Source organism: Mesoplodon mirus (assembly GCF_964341445.2).
Source record: "Mesoplodon mirus genome assembly, chromosome: 4".
Lineage (NCBI taxonomy): Eukaryota > Metazoa > Chordata > Mammalia > Artiodactyla > Ziphiidae > Mesoplodon > Mesoplodon mirus.
In genome coordinates, this window is record NC_138979.1 from 8,642,152 (window position 1) to 8,660,749 (window position 18,598).

At 43.1% G+C, this 18,598-nt stretch overlaps 1 protein-coding gene across 5 annotated transcripts in view; it reads left to right on the forward strand.

Moving 5' to 3' along the window:
• The window catches only part of BEND7 (BEN domain containing 7), a 78,558-nt gene that overhangs the window by 21,388 nt on the left and 38,572 nt on the right, over nucleotides 1-18,598 (forward strand). For all 5 annotated transcript variants that reach the window (XM_082619547.1, XM_082619548.1, XM_082619549.1 and 2 more), the window contains 3 exons: nucleotides 2,490-2,789; nucleotides 5,521-5,643; nucleotides 9,594-9,859. In XM_082619547.1, the coding sequence (XP_082475673.1) occupies nucleotides 2,490-2,789; nucleotides 5,521-5,643; nucleotides 9,594-9,859 (689 nt within the window). The remainder of the gene's footprint in view (nucleotides 1-2,489; nucleotides 2,790-5,520; nucleotides 5,644-9,593; nucleotides 9,860-18,598) is intronic.

Genomic DNA, 18,598 nt, shown 5'->3' on the forward strand with positions numbered 1-18,598 from the left:
CAGAAAACCCTGCATCCCTCCTAGACCGCCCTGTGTCCCCTAGGTTATGCCCAGCAAGGTCTGGTTCAGAATTCATTTTACGGTTCAGGAAGCTGAAGTCAGAGAACGGCAGGTGGCTTGTCTTGTATCAAGTAGCAAGTCAGCACATTTGGGAAGCGAGTCCAGGTCTGGGGAGCACCAGCCCCGGCCTGTCCCCTGACCCACACAGCGGCATCCGTGGTCTGAGCCTCTGCAGTGCCCCTGCTTGCCTGCCGTCCGTACCCATTCCATCCCAGTGCATGCAGACTGCTCAGCTTTTTCTGTCGTCCCCACTTTCAGTCTTCAAGTCTCCCCGCCCCCCCGCCCTCTGCTCCATCCCTCCCAAATGTGCTTGTGCGAGGATACTCTCCCCCTCTCTGCAGAGCCATCGTCGCCAGCCAGCGAGTGATCCGGTTCCAGGAGCTCTTCCCCCAGGCGGTACGGTCAGGGCTGCTTCCGACTTCTCTGGCTAAAGGAAGGACAGTTCAGTTACCCATTGTCCCCTGGGGACGCCCAGCGTGTGTCCTCTAAGAAGCTCCCCGCAACCAGCCCGTTTCCAGCCTTCCCCACATCTCTCAACTCTCCTCCCCTTGACTTGGGCAATTGTTGCACTTTTCTCCGTTCCATCCTTTCAGATGTCCCGCAGTCAGATGGGCTGTGCGCTCTCTTCTCAGGAAGTCAGCCAGCTCTGCCGCCCTCCTTCACAGACCCCTGTTTTCTTCCTCCTCGGTCCCAGGTCCTGATCTGTTGTTGTGCTTTGTTTTTTGTTTTGATTTTAGAAGAAATGTTCCTAAACGTCAGCCCGCAGCCAGGATCCCCCTTGATGCTTGCGCCTTCTTTCCTCTACCGAGGAGCCTGGACTTCCACATGAAAATACCAAGGATGCAGAATTCACACTGTAGTTTCAGTCTTGTAATTTTCAGAGCTACAACTTCTAGGGCTGTGAAACTAAGGTCGTGACAAAGCAGATTTGCTCTTAGAAAGTTCCAGGATCCTCATGACTTCTTACCCTGCCCAAGACAGCACTTTATCATAGAATTCAGTCCCCGGAGCAGAGGTGGAGCCTTTGAAAATAGAATATCCCTTTGCTGTGATGTGTCAGGGTTCATGTGCAGCTGGCACTGACCCAAGAGCCAGGCAGTGTGCCTGCCTTCATCTGGCTCGGCTGGTGCAGCTCTCACCAGGGAGCCAGGAGGGAGGGCAGTGGCAGCCACCAGCCAGTGCCAGTTAAGATCAGCATGCTGCAGGTGGATGCATGTGCAGTGTCCTTGATCTTGAAGATCAAGAATAAAAACCCTGCAGGAAGGAAGCTCCTTCTTGCCGAAACTGCGCTGCTAACCTAGCCAGGAAGGTTTAGGTTTGGATGCTGAAACTAACACCAGCCACGTTGGCATGCAGATTTATCTTTCAGAATTCCTCTGGGACCTCTTCCAGACACACCCTGTTCCCCAGACATCTTGAGAAACTTGTAAATTTTGCTGACCCTGCATTACTTAAATTGTGCTTGGTCATTCATTCTCATAAAATCTGGAACATGATTTATCATTTCTATATTGTCATTGTCACAGGTGTTTGAAGTGAAGAGAGTTTTATTACGAATTAAACTATTTCTCCTCTCAAGCATATACCCACACAGAGCAGAATTGTAAATTTGGAAATCTGTGTTATTTCTGTGTTTGCTCATGTTAGATGTTAGACAGTTAATATTTTTATGATTTTAAACATTGAAGATACTTATTTGAAAACAGTATATAAAAGTTCCCTTCTATTCAGTAATGTATTCATATATTAATTAGCTAAAGATCTAGCTAGACAACACAAGATACCTATATTCACTATGCACTTAGTGCTGCAGAGAAATCTGGCTAATATGATGCTGAGTGCATGAAAACATGATCGTATTAAATGTGCTAGATTTATCTGCAAGAGCTGTGTTTTTCCTCATAGATACTTTCTGTGGGCCTTTTCCTTTTCTTGTACTTGAACTTGCAGGCATTTAGTAGAGTGACTGTATGAGTGTGTATACATACCCTGGCATTAGACTTTTATTTTAACACCCAGATTAGAGAAGAAAAAAAAAAAAAAAAACCGACTTCTCTTAATCTTTGTAAAGATACTGGCTGATGACAATTTAAGAAGGTAGTATGTTTGAAATCGCTCCTAATACATCTAGGCATTCTCTAGTGTTATTATTTATAGAAAATATTTTATAGCTGTATAATTTGAGTCATGTTTAAGCAATATTTACTAAGTACCCTCAGTGCAATACAGATACCTTGGTTCAAAAAAGAAAAAAAAAATCCTCTGAGGAAGGAATATTCTTAAAAGAGAGGCTTGCATCTGGAGTCAGTAACCATTCCCATTTCCAAAGAAGGAAGGGGTGGCCTTTTTTTTGTTTGTTTTTTGTTTGGTGGTGGATTATTTTTTCTTTCCCTAATTTACAGTGATATCTCTGGCCCCATTTCCATTAGGAGATGAAAGCATGGAAATTAAAAAACAAATTACAGGAATGAGAAGATTACTGAACGACAGCGCTGGGAGGATCTACCAGCGTGTGGGCAAGGAGGGGGAGAAACTGAAAGAAGAACCCCAGGATTTGGATTCGATCTGGCCTCAGCGTTTAAACTCTGTGGAGGCCCCGCCGAGCCTCCACCCGTCTTCCCGTGGTGCGTGGAACGAGTTACCACCTCAGAGCGGGCAGTTCTCAGGGCAGTATGGCACCCGCTCCAGAACCTTCCAGAGCCAGTCCCACTCCGCCGCGAGCTCCAATGGTATGGCCGTCATCAGATGCTCACAACGCTTTCGGGGCCGTTGCCCCAATGTGTTTTCTGTCTAAATATTCAGTATGTTCTTTGAGTTCAACATGTTAAACCCTCCCTTAATTATCACCCACCTTAGCTGAGTTATTTTAAAAGACGGGGAAGACATAAAGGAAAAAGTTGAAGAGCATCAAAAACCAGAATTGAGACGCAGGAAAACCTGGGGGTTCTCCATTAGAAGGGATAGTTTCTTGGTAGAGACTTTAGCCGTTTAAGAAGTTTAAAGCCATCATTTGCAGAGATAACAATACTATTGTCACAAAAGACTGAACAGTTAGGGCAGAAAGAGCTCCGCTCTGTCATTAAAAGAAGCTTCCTGGTCACACGGTGTATTAATACATCCCCTTGCCTAGTCCTGCGCTTTCTTCATTATCGGAAGAGTCAGTGAAAGGCAGGACTGATGACCCCACCCCCAGGTGACACCTTCACTCTAACCTCACATTCAAGCTACTGAATCTGATGATCCATATTTTACAACCTGCTTCATTCAGGTTGAAAATTATTCCTTTAAAGTAAAATTTCCTTAATTTAAATTCCTAATTTTTTTTTTAGTAATTTTTATTGGAGTCTAGTTGACTTATAACGTTGTGTTAGTTTCAGGTGTACAGCAAAGCGAATCAGCTATACACATACATATGTCCCCTCTGTTTTAGTTTCTTTTCCCATATAGGTCACCACAGAGTATTGAGTAGAGTTCCCTGTGCTAGACAGCAGGTGCTTATCAGTTATCTATTTTAAATTCCTAATTGTTAAGAAAAAAAGTCAAAGGGCAAATTTTTTTCAAAGCGTAAGGAAAAACTTGATGATTTCTCCATTCACGTTAATTTTCCCTCCAGTGACATGGGATGCTACTCGTTCTATAAATTATGTACAGATGTGCAGAACTGTAGTTTTCACAAAGAGAACAAGAAGAAAGGAAGAATGCGTTTTCAGTTTCCTTGAAAACTTAAGGATTTTTTTTTTCCCGTACATCATCCTTCAAGAAAAAGAGAACTACTTTGATTTTATTTTTCTTTTTAAACACAATTTGCAAGAACCAGTTCAGAGGTATGAAGAGCCATCCTGAGCCACTGCTGATGAGACAGGGAGGGACCCCAAGAGATGTATGGGTGTCTTCTCTCTCTCTTAATTTTACATAAGCCAATATCAGATTCACATGCTGGCATGCTTCCAGGTTAGAGGGAGATGGCTCTTTTAAGGCTCCTCCATAAAAATAAAAGGGCAGTTCTCTTTAAAATTAGAAAATGATTTATAACAAGCTGAAAAGGGTTGGTTTTGTCCTCTAAAAATGATAAAGATAGACTTGGGATAGTGACTAGGAATATTCTACAACGTCCTCCTAACTCTACTGCCATGGGAGAAATGATTAGAGAACTAAAATAGCCTTAGGTATGTATGAAGTTATCACATCAATAAGTGTCATGTGAACAATGTTCTGTTTTCCAGGATGCAACAAGGATAGTGGATTTACTTGGGAAAATGTTAGTAATGGTAAAAGTTGAAAACCTGAATTCCCCCATATTCATTTAAAAATAGAGCTTTTTGTGTTGATTGCTTGCATATTTTCGATAGGAATGCATTTGGTGTGTCACTGGAATTATCTGCAGTTTTAAAGTTGTAACATCTCAATTTGCTACAACTCTGAATGTAAATAATTATGCTGCTCCAAACATTAAGTATATCCACAAATAATGCATATTGCAGGATGTAAATTACATTTAATGTATACTAAAAGATATCACTGGACCAAAACCTTAGAACCTCCCTCTTCCACCTGTGAAAAAACTGAAGTGATAGCAGTCTCTTATCCTGATCCACTTAAAGGTAGCAGGGTTGGATACTGAGGCTGGGAGAACTGTGCTGAAAGCGTGTTTTTCCAAATGTCCCGTGTTATTACAGGGATAATAGGAAGATATTTGTTTACATGTAAGGGAAACAGAATAGGATAGCTTTATGAAGGAAAAGATACTAAATTTAAACAGTGGAAAAGAGACTAAAGTGAAATTAAAGAAATGGGAATGGAAAAAAGATGTAGAAGGATCTCCTTTATGAAGCTGGAGAAAATCCAACACCCCAGCACCCTCTAAACCCTCAAGTTCAAATGGATCCTCCCAGACCCTCCTGCCCCCGCTTTCTCCATCCCAGACATACCACACCCAGAGTGAAAGTTTAATGTGTTGACCGTTCTTAATTTTTGGAATAACATGCTTAATGATAAAACTATTGTTTAAACAGACACATTTAATTCTTAATATGAACCCTCAGGACATATCCAGCTACCAGGTTTGTTTGTTTTTTTTTTTTGGTAACACTGTTCTCAGAGCTAGTTTTTTGTGCAATAGCATGAGTGTGTTTCTAGTGAATTTTTCTGGAGTTGTTATCTGAGAGGAACTGGGGTGTCAGTAGGGAGGCCTGCCGTGACAGTGAATTGTGTGTGTCCGTTCACGCAGGCTCTGCCAGCCCGAGACACAGCACACACCTGACAGTAGAGAAGCCTGGATAATTAGATGAAGTCAGACCCCAAACTTTAGGCTGTCCAAATTACTGGGTACGTTTTCCTCAGGCACGATTTCATAGTTAACTGCACAGGCTTCAGAAGCCTGTCACGGTACCTTCCTTTTTTTTTTTCTCTTTATAATCTTGCTGTTGCTTGGCGTCCGTCATTGTTTTCTTTCATGCTCAGGAGAACTTCCAGTGGTGAATTCGTCCGTTGGATCAAACTGCTGTACTTGTAACTGCCAGTCAACGTTGCAGGCCATCCTCCAGGAACTCAAGACCATGCGGAAACTGATGCAGATTCAGGCAGGTACGAAGATCAGGGCTCGGCTGGAGGCCTCGGGTTTTAAATGCCTATGTGACATCTCCAGTCAGGATGTTCATGGTGCTTTGATTACTCTCTGCTTCCCTCCTTGCTATCTTTTGGGGGTTTTTTTAAAAAAAATTTTTACTGGAGTATACTGGATGACATGCTTCTTCAATTAGCCCTTTTCTCCACTTTTTCTACAACCCATCTTCCCATTAGCAACTCTAACAAACGCTTTATGGCTGGTACATGTGCTCCGGATACTCCACCCCGACTCCCCACACTTCACAAATGTCAGCTAATTAAACTTTGAAACAATTATACCCGCAAGCGGGCAGAGCTCTCGGGCTCATTTTCCTAATGGAATCAACATGGACGTTCACGTCAGGGACGGGGGTGAGAACGGCTCATCTCCCCTCCTGAGGGGCTCGGTTTGGGGGCCGCGTGCATCTCACACACTCCCGCTCCTGCACAAGTCCCCCCCCCACACACACACGTGTGCGTGCGCGCCCCCCGCACTGGCCTCCGTGTGACAGGTGGGGAGCCACGCATTTTTGTGCACACGAAGGAGCCCTTAGGAAGCATGGGCTCCGCTGGTGAAGATTCCAGAGCATCAGCTGACAAGAAACGTTGGCCCTCGGGCCCTGCTTGTGGCTTTTCTCCTTAACATTCAGGTCAGAGGAGCTCAGAGACACCTCCTGTTTTGTCTTTTTATTTACACGATGCTTTTTTTGTTCTCGCCCCTGTTGGACAAGTTGGAGCAGTGAACTTGCAGTTTGGGGTCAGAGTCCCAGTTTCTCCTGTCCTAGCTTGTTTAACTTCTCTGAACCTCAGATTTCTCATCTGTAACTGGAGTATTAATATCTAACTCACAGGGTTGTTGTGAAAATGGAATGAGATAGTAAATGGAAATGAACTCTGTAAAGCATGATCCGAGCCTCAGCTATTTCGTTAGCGTTGTTATGAAGACCTGGAGCATTTCATAGAGGTCTAGAAGTCTAGGTCCTTATTATAGTGGATGTGTTTTCTTGTCTCCACAATTAGGGGAGGAAAAAAAGGACATTTTTGTGACAGGTACAGAAAGTAACAAATCATTTTATTAAGCCCTCCCCCCTTGCCTGGGAAAGCTGCTCCTTGAGCAGGAAAATAGCACCGTCTTTTATGACTATCATCCCTACCCCCCTTTTCTCTGTAAAGGTGTTCGGAAAGGTCACTGTTCAGAAATCGTACTTGGTGCCGTTTAGTGAATTCTAGTAAAATGTTAATATTCAATGATGTGGTTTGATGTAAAAAGCTTCCTACTAAAACATATCAGTCACCCAAGATCACGTGAAAGTAAAACGGGCAAAAGGCTTTCTGAGAAGCGACATCTAATTTTATGTGCTGGATTTGGTCTTATCCCAAGGGAAAAAAAATAAGCAGTTTGGTCAGGCCAGTAAGCATTTAACTCACCTTGTTCCACCAGGATAATCTGTGTTCTTATTAACCTGGTAAAGGCTAACATCTGCTAAATAAGGAGCTCAGAAAGAAAGGTTACTTCATTCGGTACAGATTCTTTCCTCAGTGGAAGAATTTGTTAGCACTTAACAAAATGTGCGTATGAAATTGTAATGATTTATTTTGTTACTTAAGCTCCTTACTCCTGAAACGGCAAACTACAAATTGCAACCATGTATATCCTTGACTGAAGCCTTTTTAGGATCTATTAAGTAAATGCCGGTCTGTCACCCTGTTTTCTTTTCTAAACCTCTGCATATTTGGGTGGTAAACAACTCCAAAGCTGTAGGAGAACCCAAAGGATAAACTGAATAAATTACTCCCCTTTTCTTAAACTTAAGAATTTGGGTTGAGTGCGTAGATTTACTTAAGGTTTATTGCCTATAAAACGTAGATGTCAATGCTATTTAGAAAGTTTCACCTTTACTTCAGGGAGAAAGCCAGGACTAAGATCAAGTGATAAGATCTGGATACAAAAGACTACGGCTGGCTCTGTCCAGGCTTGCGGAAGGAGGAGAAAAACTTAGACAGTACCTGTGTTCTTTAAACTTAAAATCATTTTGCTTTTAATTTTGGAAAGTGAGGCTGGAGCCCTAGACCGTAGATAATTGCTTCGGTTGTCCATCTGACTTTCGGGACGGAGACCCAGCCGCCTCAGGTGAAAATTTGGACCAAACAGAGAAAAAGTTCCTGTCCGGCTTGCATAGTAGGATCACTTGAGGAGCTTTAAAAAAAAAAATCCTGATGCCCAAGCATCACCCCTGGAAATTCCAATTCAAGTTAATCTGGGGCGAGGCTGAGGCACTGGCTTTTTTTTTTTTTTTTTTTTTTTTTTTTTTTTAAGCTCCAGGGTGATTCTAACGTGTAGCCGAGGTCGAGAACCAGTGAGCTAGACTGATGACTGCATGGGCAGTCAAAAAACTTCTCTGCTCATTTTGCAGTGCAAGTAGTTTGTTTCTAATACTTATTTATAAATTTCTGTCCAGCCTAGAGATGCAGATATCAAGTTCAGAGTACAAATATTCTTTATTTACAACCTGATAGGAAATGATCCATATTATGTGCATGTAAAGATCTTTAGATTTTCATTTGGCTTATTTTTAGAGGTGTACTTCTGTTAAAAAAAAAAAAAAAGCATCTGTCTTGTGGTTGTATTTATCAAACCATATTAACACATGAAGATTTAAGTAATAATGCCATATTTTCCTACTAAACTTTGCATCAGAGTATTTTATTTATTTATGTATTTATGTATTTGGCTGCGTTGGGTCTTCGTTGCTGTGTGCGAGCTTTCTCTAGTTGCGGGGAGCGGGGGCTACTCTTCGTTGCGGTGCATGTGCTTCTCACTGCGGTGGCTTCTCTTGTTGCGGAGCACGGGCCCTAGGCGCGCGGGCTTCAGTAGTTGCAGCACGCAGGCCCTGGAGCTCGAGGGCTTCAGTAGTTGCAACACTCGGGCTTCAGTAGTTGTGGCTCGCGGGCTCTAGAGTGCAGGCTCAGTAGTTGTAGCGCACGGGCTTAGTTGCTCCGTGGCATGGGGGATCTTCCCACGCCAGGGCTCGAACCTGTGTCCCCTGCATTGGCAGGCGGATTCCTAACCACTGTGCCACCAGGGAAGTCCCCAGAGTATTTTTAAATGGTTAATAAACATTACTTCTCGAAGGGCACCTATGAGAACTGTAATTAGCATCCTTGGTTCCCTTAAGTACATAGGCAGCATCAGCACCCAGTTCTTGATGGGTGCTTTTCACCTTTGGCACTCAAACTGTTTCTGGGTCTTACTGATTTGCTCTCCTTGTACAGGATTATAGCCTTCCTCTTTTTCAGCTACATGAAACTGAGGCAGAGAGAAGCAGCCTGGTCGGAACCCAGGAGAGTAGTGTGTGGAGATAGTTGATGTGTGGGACAGCATTGGTTTGTGAGACCGGAGTAACTGGACCTGAAATTGACCGGCAGGCCTGGCCCACATGCTGACTGGTCATTCCTGAATGATGCTTTTGATCAGCTTTGCCCCAGTGACCGTCCTTGCTCAGGCTTTGTCAGTTTTGGCACCTGCAGGTTGCTGGCTACCGATCAGTTTAACCTCAAGTGACAACTGGAATATTCCTGAGACGGGCTTGCCAGAAAGCATGAACATCCACACCGCAATTTAATTTCCGGAGTTCTCAGTTACACAAGAGTGTCCTGGGATGCGTAAAGTCGTGCTTCAGTGTTTTTTCAGAGCTCATCATCCTTCCTCCTGTTGATTACCCACCAGCACTTGGAGCAGAGTTTTCTCTTGGGTTCTTCTGCCTGGAGACCTTTAAGGCTGCATTTGGTTATCTCCAGGTCCAGCGTGAGGTTGATTTCAGTGTGCCTCGTCCTTGAGTGAACCCACTTCAGCCTCAGTTTATGAAGCAAGTACGTACTCCTGAGTCAGAGACAAGTGCCTGTACCATATTTTTGTTTGTTGTTCACAGTTGGAACCCAGAACAGACAACAACCCCCAATTTCCCTTATCTGCTCCCAGCGAACCGCCGTCTCGCGCAAGAGAAATAAAAAGAAAAAAGTGCCCCTGAAGACTGTGGAACCTCTCACTGTGAAACAGAAGCCCAGTGCGTTAGAAGCCGAGAAGAAGGCGGTGGCGGCCCCCGAGAATCCCAGTCTCCCCTCGGCCGAGCACGCCTCCCCCAGGGAGAACCACATCCTAGGATTTGGCATCGTACTCGAATCACCAGCCTCTGATGTAAGTTGATGTTTTCTGGCTGCTGACGCTAATGTGTACCTTTGCCCTTAACTAGTTCTGCCCAAGAAAACCAGGGAAACTTGCAGAATACACGTGGGAAAGAGGAAAGGAAAACTCTTAATAATTTCCTTGCCCAGGATTTTCTCTTCTGAAAATCTTAGGCCTTATTTCCTTAAACATGTTTGCATTCTCTCCGAAAGGAGAAGGACGATGGAGGTCTACTCACTAATTTCGTTACCATTTTTAATTTTGAAGCAGCCCTTTTCAATTTCCTCAGCGTAGCGAGCTAAAAGAACATAATTAAATCCCTTGTAGATGGGCATAAGTGAACAGAACCCTACAGATAAGGTCACACCTTTCTAGAAACACAAACTAATAATAAAACAAAAGAGCCGTGGTGCTACTTCTATTTTACAGATGCAAGCCACACTGCTAATTAGGTTGCGGTGCCGTGCCACTGAGTCTGTGTAATGATAGGTTAACAGTCTGCAAAGGTTTTTCTATTTAAATATCATCGCTAGGAGGTCGTCGCAGCCCAAGGTGCTGAATGACATCTAAGACGTTCGTCTGACTTACCATTTTACAGTCACACGGCCATAAACGAACTTCTTCAGTAACGTGCTCTGTCGGCCACGGCGTACTCTCCTTGCAGTACCTTGATCTGAGTACACTGATGCCGTGAACCCCAACTCGTTGGGAGAGTTCCTGAAATAAACAAGGATGGGTGAGCTATTATTACGAGATGGCATAGGATGAGAATACCGCTGAGAACTCCCACAGACCTATATAGGATGAGAGTTTGGCCCTACCACTTCAACTTTAAATAAGAAATAAATTGCTATTTTAAATCAGTTGTTCCTTTCAAGTTGCAGGAAGACGAGCTAGCACGGGTCTTTAAAAAAGGGAGGCAACACAAAGAATCATCTCGTGACTTGGTTAGACTTGGTCATTTGACCTTTTACCCAATCCTTGGCTTGAGGGGTTCCTGTTTATTTGTTTCTTTACCCACGAACACACACACCACTGTTAAGAAGTTCTTCTAGACTAAAAACTTAGTTTTAAAAAATCATTAATGACGACAGCATTCTACCCTGGACCAGCTGGCTCCTTTGATCCTACCCCACTGTTACTGCAGCTGAGGCCCTGGTTTCAAAGCCCACGTGGATCACACATTTGGAAGCAGAGGTAAATGTTTCCAGAACACAAAGTCCATTCAGTCTGAAGCAGTTTTCATAATACTTTTACATTTTTCTTGAATTTTTTAGGCCTTCTTTTCTGTGATAGGCATTGATGTATCAGGAGCTGTCATTTGAGTTGTGAAAATCTTCTCCTGCATGAGTCGATCTAATGCTAATAACTGAACTTGCTCCTTTTTAAAAAATTTTTAAGGTCTAAATGTACTTCAGAGATAAATTGAGAAAGATCTGTTAAAGGCTTTATGTATATTAGTGAAATAGAATTTTTCTTATCTTTACCAATATCAGTATTGTAATTTAAGTACCCAAAAATAATTTGCTTTTTATTCATGATGGTTTTTGCTAACAAGAGGTATTAAATTTAATAAAGCACATTCAGAATTGTCCATGTAAACTCAGTTAGGTGCTGACTGTCTTAGACTGAAGAATAACATGCTTCTAAAGAAAAGCCAAAGCATACATAGATATTATCTTTACATTATCCAACTGATATGCCCTTTGATTCATCTATTCCACGGAAGTTGTCACTGCACCTAGAGGACCACGCAGTGAGTCCCATCATTAGAAATTCTGTCCCCGGCTAGTCTTGCTGGCATGGATGAGGCTGGCCCTTTAGGCGATGAGACCATCAGTGCTAAGGCGTCTAAATTTAGGTGCCCTTCTAGTCTTTTATTATTTCTTAGCCGTGAGCCTTTTAAACTTTGGTGGAAGCCCAGAGGAGAAAACAGAAAATAGATCATAATCTTGTAGGAATTATTCTATAAAATCCATCGGAGAAAAGGTAATATAACTGGATTATATATAAGAAGATGGGCATCGTGTATCTGAAGACGGGCTCTGAAAAGTACCCAGTGTTGGGACGATTAAGTCCAAAGTTATAGGATTGGGTGTGTGGCCCACTGTAGTTAGAGCAGCTGTGTGGCCTGCACTGATAGCGGATGCTGATATCAACATGGGATCGAGTCACACAGTGAAAGCCCTGCCGTGTCCTGCCGAGGCCTGCCGAGGCCCTTGGGCCTTTTTTATCTTGTGGGCACTAGGGAGCCATTGCAGATTTCAAGTAGAGGAATAATCATACCTGTGTTGAGAATGGAAGCTGGAACAGCACTGTGGATGCCTGATAACTATAGAAAAGAGACTAGAGGCAAAGAGACCAGGAGGAAGATAATTCCAGGCAGCCAGGCAAGAGACGGGGAGGGTCTGTACATGAGCAGTGAACCTGCAAGGACAGAGAAATGAGAGGCACCCGGGGTACCCAGAGGACTTGGTGACTCAGGAGAAGTAAGGCCCACAGTTCTATCCTGGAAAACGAGGCTGGTTACTGGATGGTACTGATTTCCTTGCCTGAGACAGGGAGGGCAGAGCAGAAGCAGGCCTTCAGTGCTGGATGGGAAGTAAAAAGAAGCTGAGTGTCCTCAAAAGGTCATTAGACGTTTGGAACACAGGAGAAAGATTGGAGCGAGAAGCAATGAAAAAAGGACACATAAAACCTGTGCTTTATTGCTTTTTAAATGTAAAAAAAAATCACTGTAAATTGTTTAAAGTTCACAAGGCATTATCTTTTTTTATGCTGTGACTTTTAGAGTCACCCAAATACAAATTTGTGTATCTAGGCACAGGCACGAACATGAGGGGCTGTAGATCACTGCAGGTGGACCGCCGACCCTCTGACCCCTGACGGGTATCCCTGCTCAGTGCAGAGAAACAGGGAGCCCTAATCAAAACCAGCTACAGTCCAGCACCTCAGAGTGCTGTCGGCACTAAATGACCTAGAGCACATGGGGAAATCCTCCTGCGGTGCCTGGCACATAAAAGGTACTCAGTAGATGGCCAAACATCTCCATTTGTGTTGAGCACAATATACAAAATCACCTTTTAAAACTTCGGGTCTAGGACTTGGCGTCACTCAGAACCCTCTCCTCGGTTTAACTCCTCTTTTCTTGTTCTTCCCCTGTTATCCCTCACTGTGCACACATCCCCCCACCCAAAGCACCAATATGATTTCAACAATCCTTTATAGAACTTGCTATACCAGTTTGTAATTATTTACGTGATTTCCTCTCCTTCCCCCTTGGCTTCTCAAGGGCAGGGAATAAATTTTAAAAATGATAATAATAATAGAATTAATAGTAGTAGTAATAATGTTTGTGTGCTATCCTCTGCCAAATAATTTTTCAAATTTCAGCCTTACTCTTTGAGGTATTATTATGATCCTCAGTTTATAGATGAGGAGACAGTGGCATAAAGGGCTTAAGTAGCCTGCTCGAGCCCACAAAGCCAGAAAGGTGGAGCTGGTTCCCAGACCAGGGCTGAGCGTGCCCTTACCCACTGAGTGCCAGACTTGGGCCCCTGCTCTAGCCCTGTTCTTGAACTTGACCGCCACTCACTAACTGTTCATGAGACGATCGTAACACAAAGGAGACCTGAAAGGTTAGACTGTGGCTGTGTATGCTGTTTACTTGGAAGTCTCTGGGGGAGACCTTCATGGTTAAGGGTGCAGCCTCTGAGGTCAGAATGCCCGGGCTAGACGCTCAGCTGTGTGACCCCGAGCAGGTGCACCCAGCCTCGCCTCCCTCAGTTTTCTCTCCATAAAATGGGAATCATGACAGTGCTAACCTCAGAGATGGGGCTGGCTGGAAGAGTTAAATGAAGACATCTATGTAAAGCACTCAGAATAGTACCTGGTATGTTTTAAGCACTCAGTAAACACTGGGTCTTTTTTAAACCTTAGCAGTCCTAGCTAAGTACCTTTATAGGGATAAATATACATGTTTGTTAAGTAAACTTGTGTGTACATATACATGAACAAATACACATGAACTAATAGTGTTTTTAAAAAGAGAGTGGCCAGAAATCCTGCCCCTCTTTGGGGGCAGGATTACTTGATCCACTTTAAGTTAGCACATTAAATAAAATTGAAACCTGAACTACACAGAAGCAAAAGCAGAAACCCCAAACCAAATTTCAGATTTAAATACAATATTTAATTCTTTCTTTAGGAGTTCCCAACCCAGTACTCTACCAGTACTCAGACAAGACAGTTGTGAATTTTTTACAGTCACTGTTTTTCCCTACCAAGTTGGATTTATTGGTTTTTCAGGGCAGATATACGTGGTTTAGGTTTATTTCCTTGTTGTTGCTTCTTGTTTGGCTTGTTCTTTGGCCACGGTGAAACACTAACATCAGTTTTTTTAAATATTTCAAAATGTTTTTAAAAAACATAGGAAGTGTTTTTCTATTTGTTGTCGTTACTATGAATATTTTCCAGTAATCCTAGGCAACACAGAAGTTATCAGAAGATACAGCTGTGGATATCCATCAACTTAAGATAATTTTGTTAAAGTTTATGTCATTCTTAAAATAAATAATTTAAAATACATTGGTGCTTTCAACATAAATAGCTCCTGAATTCAGAATCTGTTTTCTTAATTTCTTCTTAGCCCAATAAATAAAGTAATCCACTGGGAACTGGTAAAGCAAATCAATCAAGCAAGTGATTTTTAAATTTATTCATCGACACACTGAAATTAAGGCAGTAATATGCCTGAGAGTTTAAGTTCTAGTGCACACTGCCTGGGTTCACATCCTTGCTTCACCACTTATTAGCTGGATAACCTTAAACAAGTTACCTAATCTCTCTAAACCTTAGTTTTTGCATCTACAGATTGGGGATCACGAAAGTGGCCGCTTCATAGGATGATGAGAATTAAATTAGAAAACCCATGTAATGCGCGTTAGCCTAGGGCTTGGACTACAGTAAGTAGCAAAGACATGCTAATGGTAGCACCATTTTCCAGGGCTACTGAAATGAATGAAGTAGTCCTCGCCCTTCAAGTACACCATATGAGGAAAACACATCAACAGTCATCACAGGGCAGTAGGATGTAAGGCTAGCAGGCTGTCCCAAGTGGAGCTGGCCTCTGCCCAGAGGGTTCAGGACTGGCTCTCAGCGGTGGACATCTTCTCTGAGGAGCAGTTTCAGTGGAGTTGTGATGGAAGAAGCTAGACTGCAGTGGTTGAAGTCTTATGTGTTAAACATTCTGGCTCAAATAGCTTGAGCATAAATCAAGCCCAGGTCCTCAGTCATTAATTTACCACCTGAGAAAGGAAGATGCTGAAAACATCCCTGAATGACTTGACAGTGTCTCATTATGCAAGTGCATGGAGGCGTTTTCAAGGAGCCAAACTGTATTGTCTTTTTTAAAATTAATTAATTCATTAATTAATTCATTTTTATTTATTTATTTATTTATTTTTCTTTATTTTTTATTTTTTTTTGCTTTATAACAAATTTAATCAGTTATACATATACATATGTTCCCATATCCCCTCCCTTTTGCGTCTCCCTCCCACCCTCCCTATCCCACCCCTCCAGGCGGTCACAAAGCACCGAGCTGATCTCCCTGTGCTCTGCGGCTGCTTCCTGCTAGCTATCTACCTTACGTTTGGTAGTGTATATATGTCCATGCCGCTCTTTCAGTTTGTCACAGCTTACCCTTCCCCCTCCCCATATCCTCAAGTCCATTCTCTAGTAGGTCTGTGTCTTTATTCCTGTCTTACCCCTATGTTCTTCATGACATTTTTTTTTTTTTTTTTTTTTGGCCACGCCACGAGGCTTGTGGGATCTTAGTTCCCCGACCAGGGATCAAACCCAGGGCCCCAGCAGTGAAAGCACCAAGTCCTAACCATGGACCGCGAGGGAATTCCCCCTGTGAAATTCTTAGTTCTATCAAAATTTTGTCGAATAAAAATCCATAATTGACTTAATAATCCAGAATTGACTCTTTAATGACTTCCTGTAATTATCATCCTATTCAACGTTCAGTATGTGCTAGTCTAGAGATTACGCCTACTTTTGGATGGAACTCTTGCCTGACCATTTGTTACTTGCCTTTTTACACAATGGGTCCACCCACCATGGGGCCTCTGCCCGCCTCACGCAGTGGTTCTCTGTTCTGCCACGTCCCCAGGCCACGCTGTTTTGAGCTATGCCAGCTGGACCAACGAGAGCAGGCCCGCCTTCCAATCCAGTGGGTTCTTGGGGCTGCCCAGCTTATTGGCCATGATCTTGGAGTGGCATTTAATAAACAGTAATGGTAATACTTGCTAAATCTACCTGGAGCAGACCTGAGTTATAGGGAACAATTTCAGTTTTTCTCAAACAGAAGCAGATTGCATTTGTGAGCAAAATACCATCAATTATGAAGGGGTTTTGTGTTTTTTTTTTTTTTTTTTGCTGTACGCGGGCCTCTCACTGCTGTGGCCTCTCCCGTTGCGGAGCACAGGCTCCGGACACACAGGCTCCGCGGCCATGGCTCGCGGGCCCAGCCGCTCCGCGGCATGTGGGATCTTCCCGGACCGGGGCACGAACCCGTGTCCCCTGCATCGGCAGGCGGACTCTCAACCACTGCGCCACCAGGGAAGCCCCTGTGTGTGTTTTTTTAATTTCATAAACTAAAGCTCATTTTGGTAGAAGCACATCTAGTACACCAGTAAATAAATACTAAGTGAGAAAAAAGGATCATTGTATAGGATAATGTTATGAACAGAAAGGTTGAATTTATAGCTTTTAAACATTCTTAAAAATTTTGTTATATGTTTTCAGTCCAAATCCTGCCTTTTCATCCACAGTTTTCTTGTAGATTTCAGTCTTGAGCCAGTCTGAAACTTGACTAGGTAGCAAGTCAAGTGTCAGAACTATTGTGTATCATTAACCAGTTTGCAATTAAAAAATCTGGGGCTAATGCCCAATATGAACATTCATGCACTTCCTTTTACTCTTTTAACCAATGACCACAGGGAGCTTTTTTACATGTCTTACTGTAATTTGCTACTGACAATACCTTATATAAAATAGCCAATATCAGAAATATTCCCTGTGTGATTAATTTGTTATGATTGCCTTAAAATAGTTTTACGTTTTTTCTTTAGATTATATAGAGGAGTCACATGATATATTCAGAGAGACTTAGGGGAAAATCTTTTAGTCAACCAGGTGTTACGGGATCCCCCCAGCCAAACTAGATCTTGACCCCAACTACTTCTAAGCAAAGGGAGACCACAGTTGAAATGCAAAGAGAAACAAGATGGTTAATGTCCACAGGCCTGGGTCCAAGAACATTTTCAAGAGTCCTCATGACTACATGCAGTTTTTGCCTCCCGAACTTCACTGGGTGTAAGATAGGAAAAATCAACATTTGATGCATAACTGTGCTAAGTGGCTGAGGTACTGAAACTCGGCAAGACATACATGGAAATCCAAATTTATAGTGGGAATACAGACTCTTAATTCTTTTTTTTTTTTTTTTTTTTTGCGGTACGCGGGCCTCTCACTGTTGTGGCCTCTCCCGTTGCGGAGCACAGGCTCCGGACACGCAGCGTCAGCGGCCATGGCTCACGGGCCCAGCCGCTCCGCGGCATGTGGGATCTTCCCGGACCGGGGCACGAACCCGTGTCCCATGCATCGGCAGGCGGACTCTCAACCACTGCGCCACCAGGGAAGCCCCAGACTCTTAATTCTTAAAATGGTGACTCCAAGTGTCGTAAATCCTGCCCCATACATTGGATGTCATCATTTAAAGATCATATTACTTCAGTAATCAATAGAATCTGTAAATTAGTGTATTAGCTGTCTGTCCGCACTCGAGTATCAAATAGTAATTCTGTCAAAGGAAGTGTAGCTTTTAAAATGATATTTATCTGGAATAGTAGTGGTTTCTATCATAGCCATCGTCAGTAAGCAGAGAGGTCTCGCTTCGACTAGACAGTAAACAAAAAGAAGAGATTCAAGCATACAATTAAAGAGTTTTAACCTGTTTTTAAATATAAGTGCAAAGTTGTGGATCATTACACGGCTGTAATCCACCTGCCATTATATTTCTAAAGTGGAAGAAATAAAAAGGTTTCAGAGTAAAAATTTGAGATTAATCAACTTTCTATCTTTTCTTCATGTCTCAGGACGTAAATCTCCCCTCTTTTTTTTTTTTTTTTAAAGGAATTGGTTCGTTGCGTTGTGGCCCCTTAGTGCTCGCCGACAACCAGCTAAGAAACTTGCATGAAAGAAAGCATGCGAGAAGCAGGGAGGGGCAGAGACCAGTCACCTTGGCCTCTGCTGCTGGCCTCCACCTAATAAAACTGACTCCTTTGTAAGGGACGCATAGCTGGGCCAGTTCATGTTCCTTGATCTGGAAGGAGCGCTCCAAAATAACTAACAACCGCCTGGCAGTAGAAAGTAGAACACGAAGCATCGACAGCTTCTGCATCAGGAGAGCATCTCAGAAATCAAAATGCTACTCTGACCCCATAGGCAGTCTCGGCTCCACAGAAACCTCCAGAGACTTAGTTTTAGGGGTTGCAGCAGATGCCAGAAAGAGCAACGGCATCTCTCTCCTAAATCCTACCTCCAGGGCCCTGATAAAATGCTATCCTGGCCCCCTAACCAAAACCCCTTCCCCCCTCACCAACCAAATGCTGCCTAATGGTCTGTACCCCTCTTGTAGCACTTATCATTCTCCACTTTGTATGCTGGGGGTTTATGAACGTG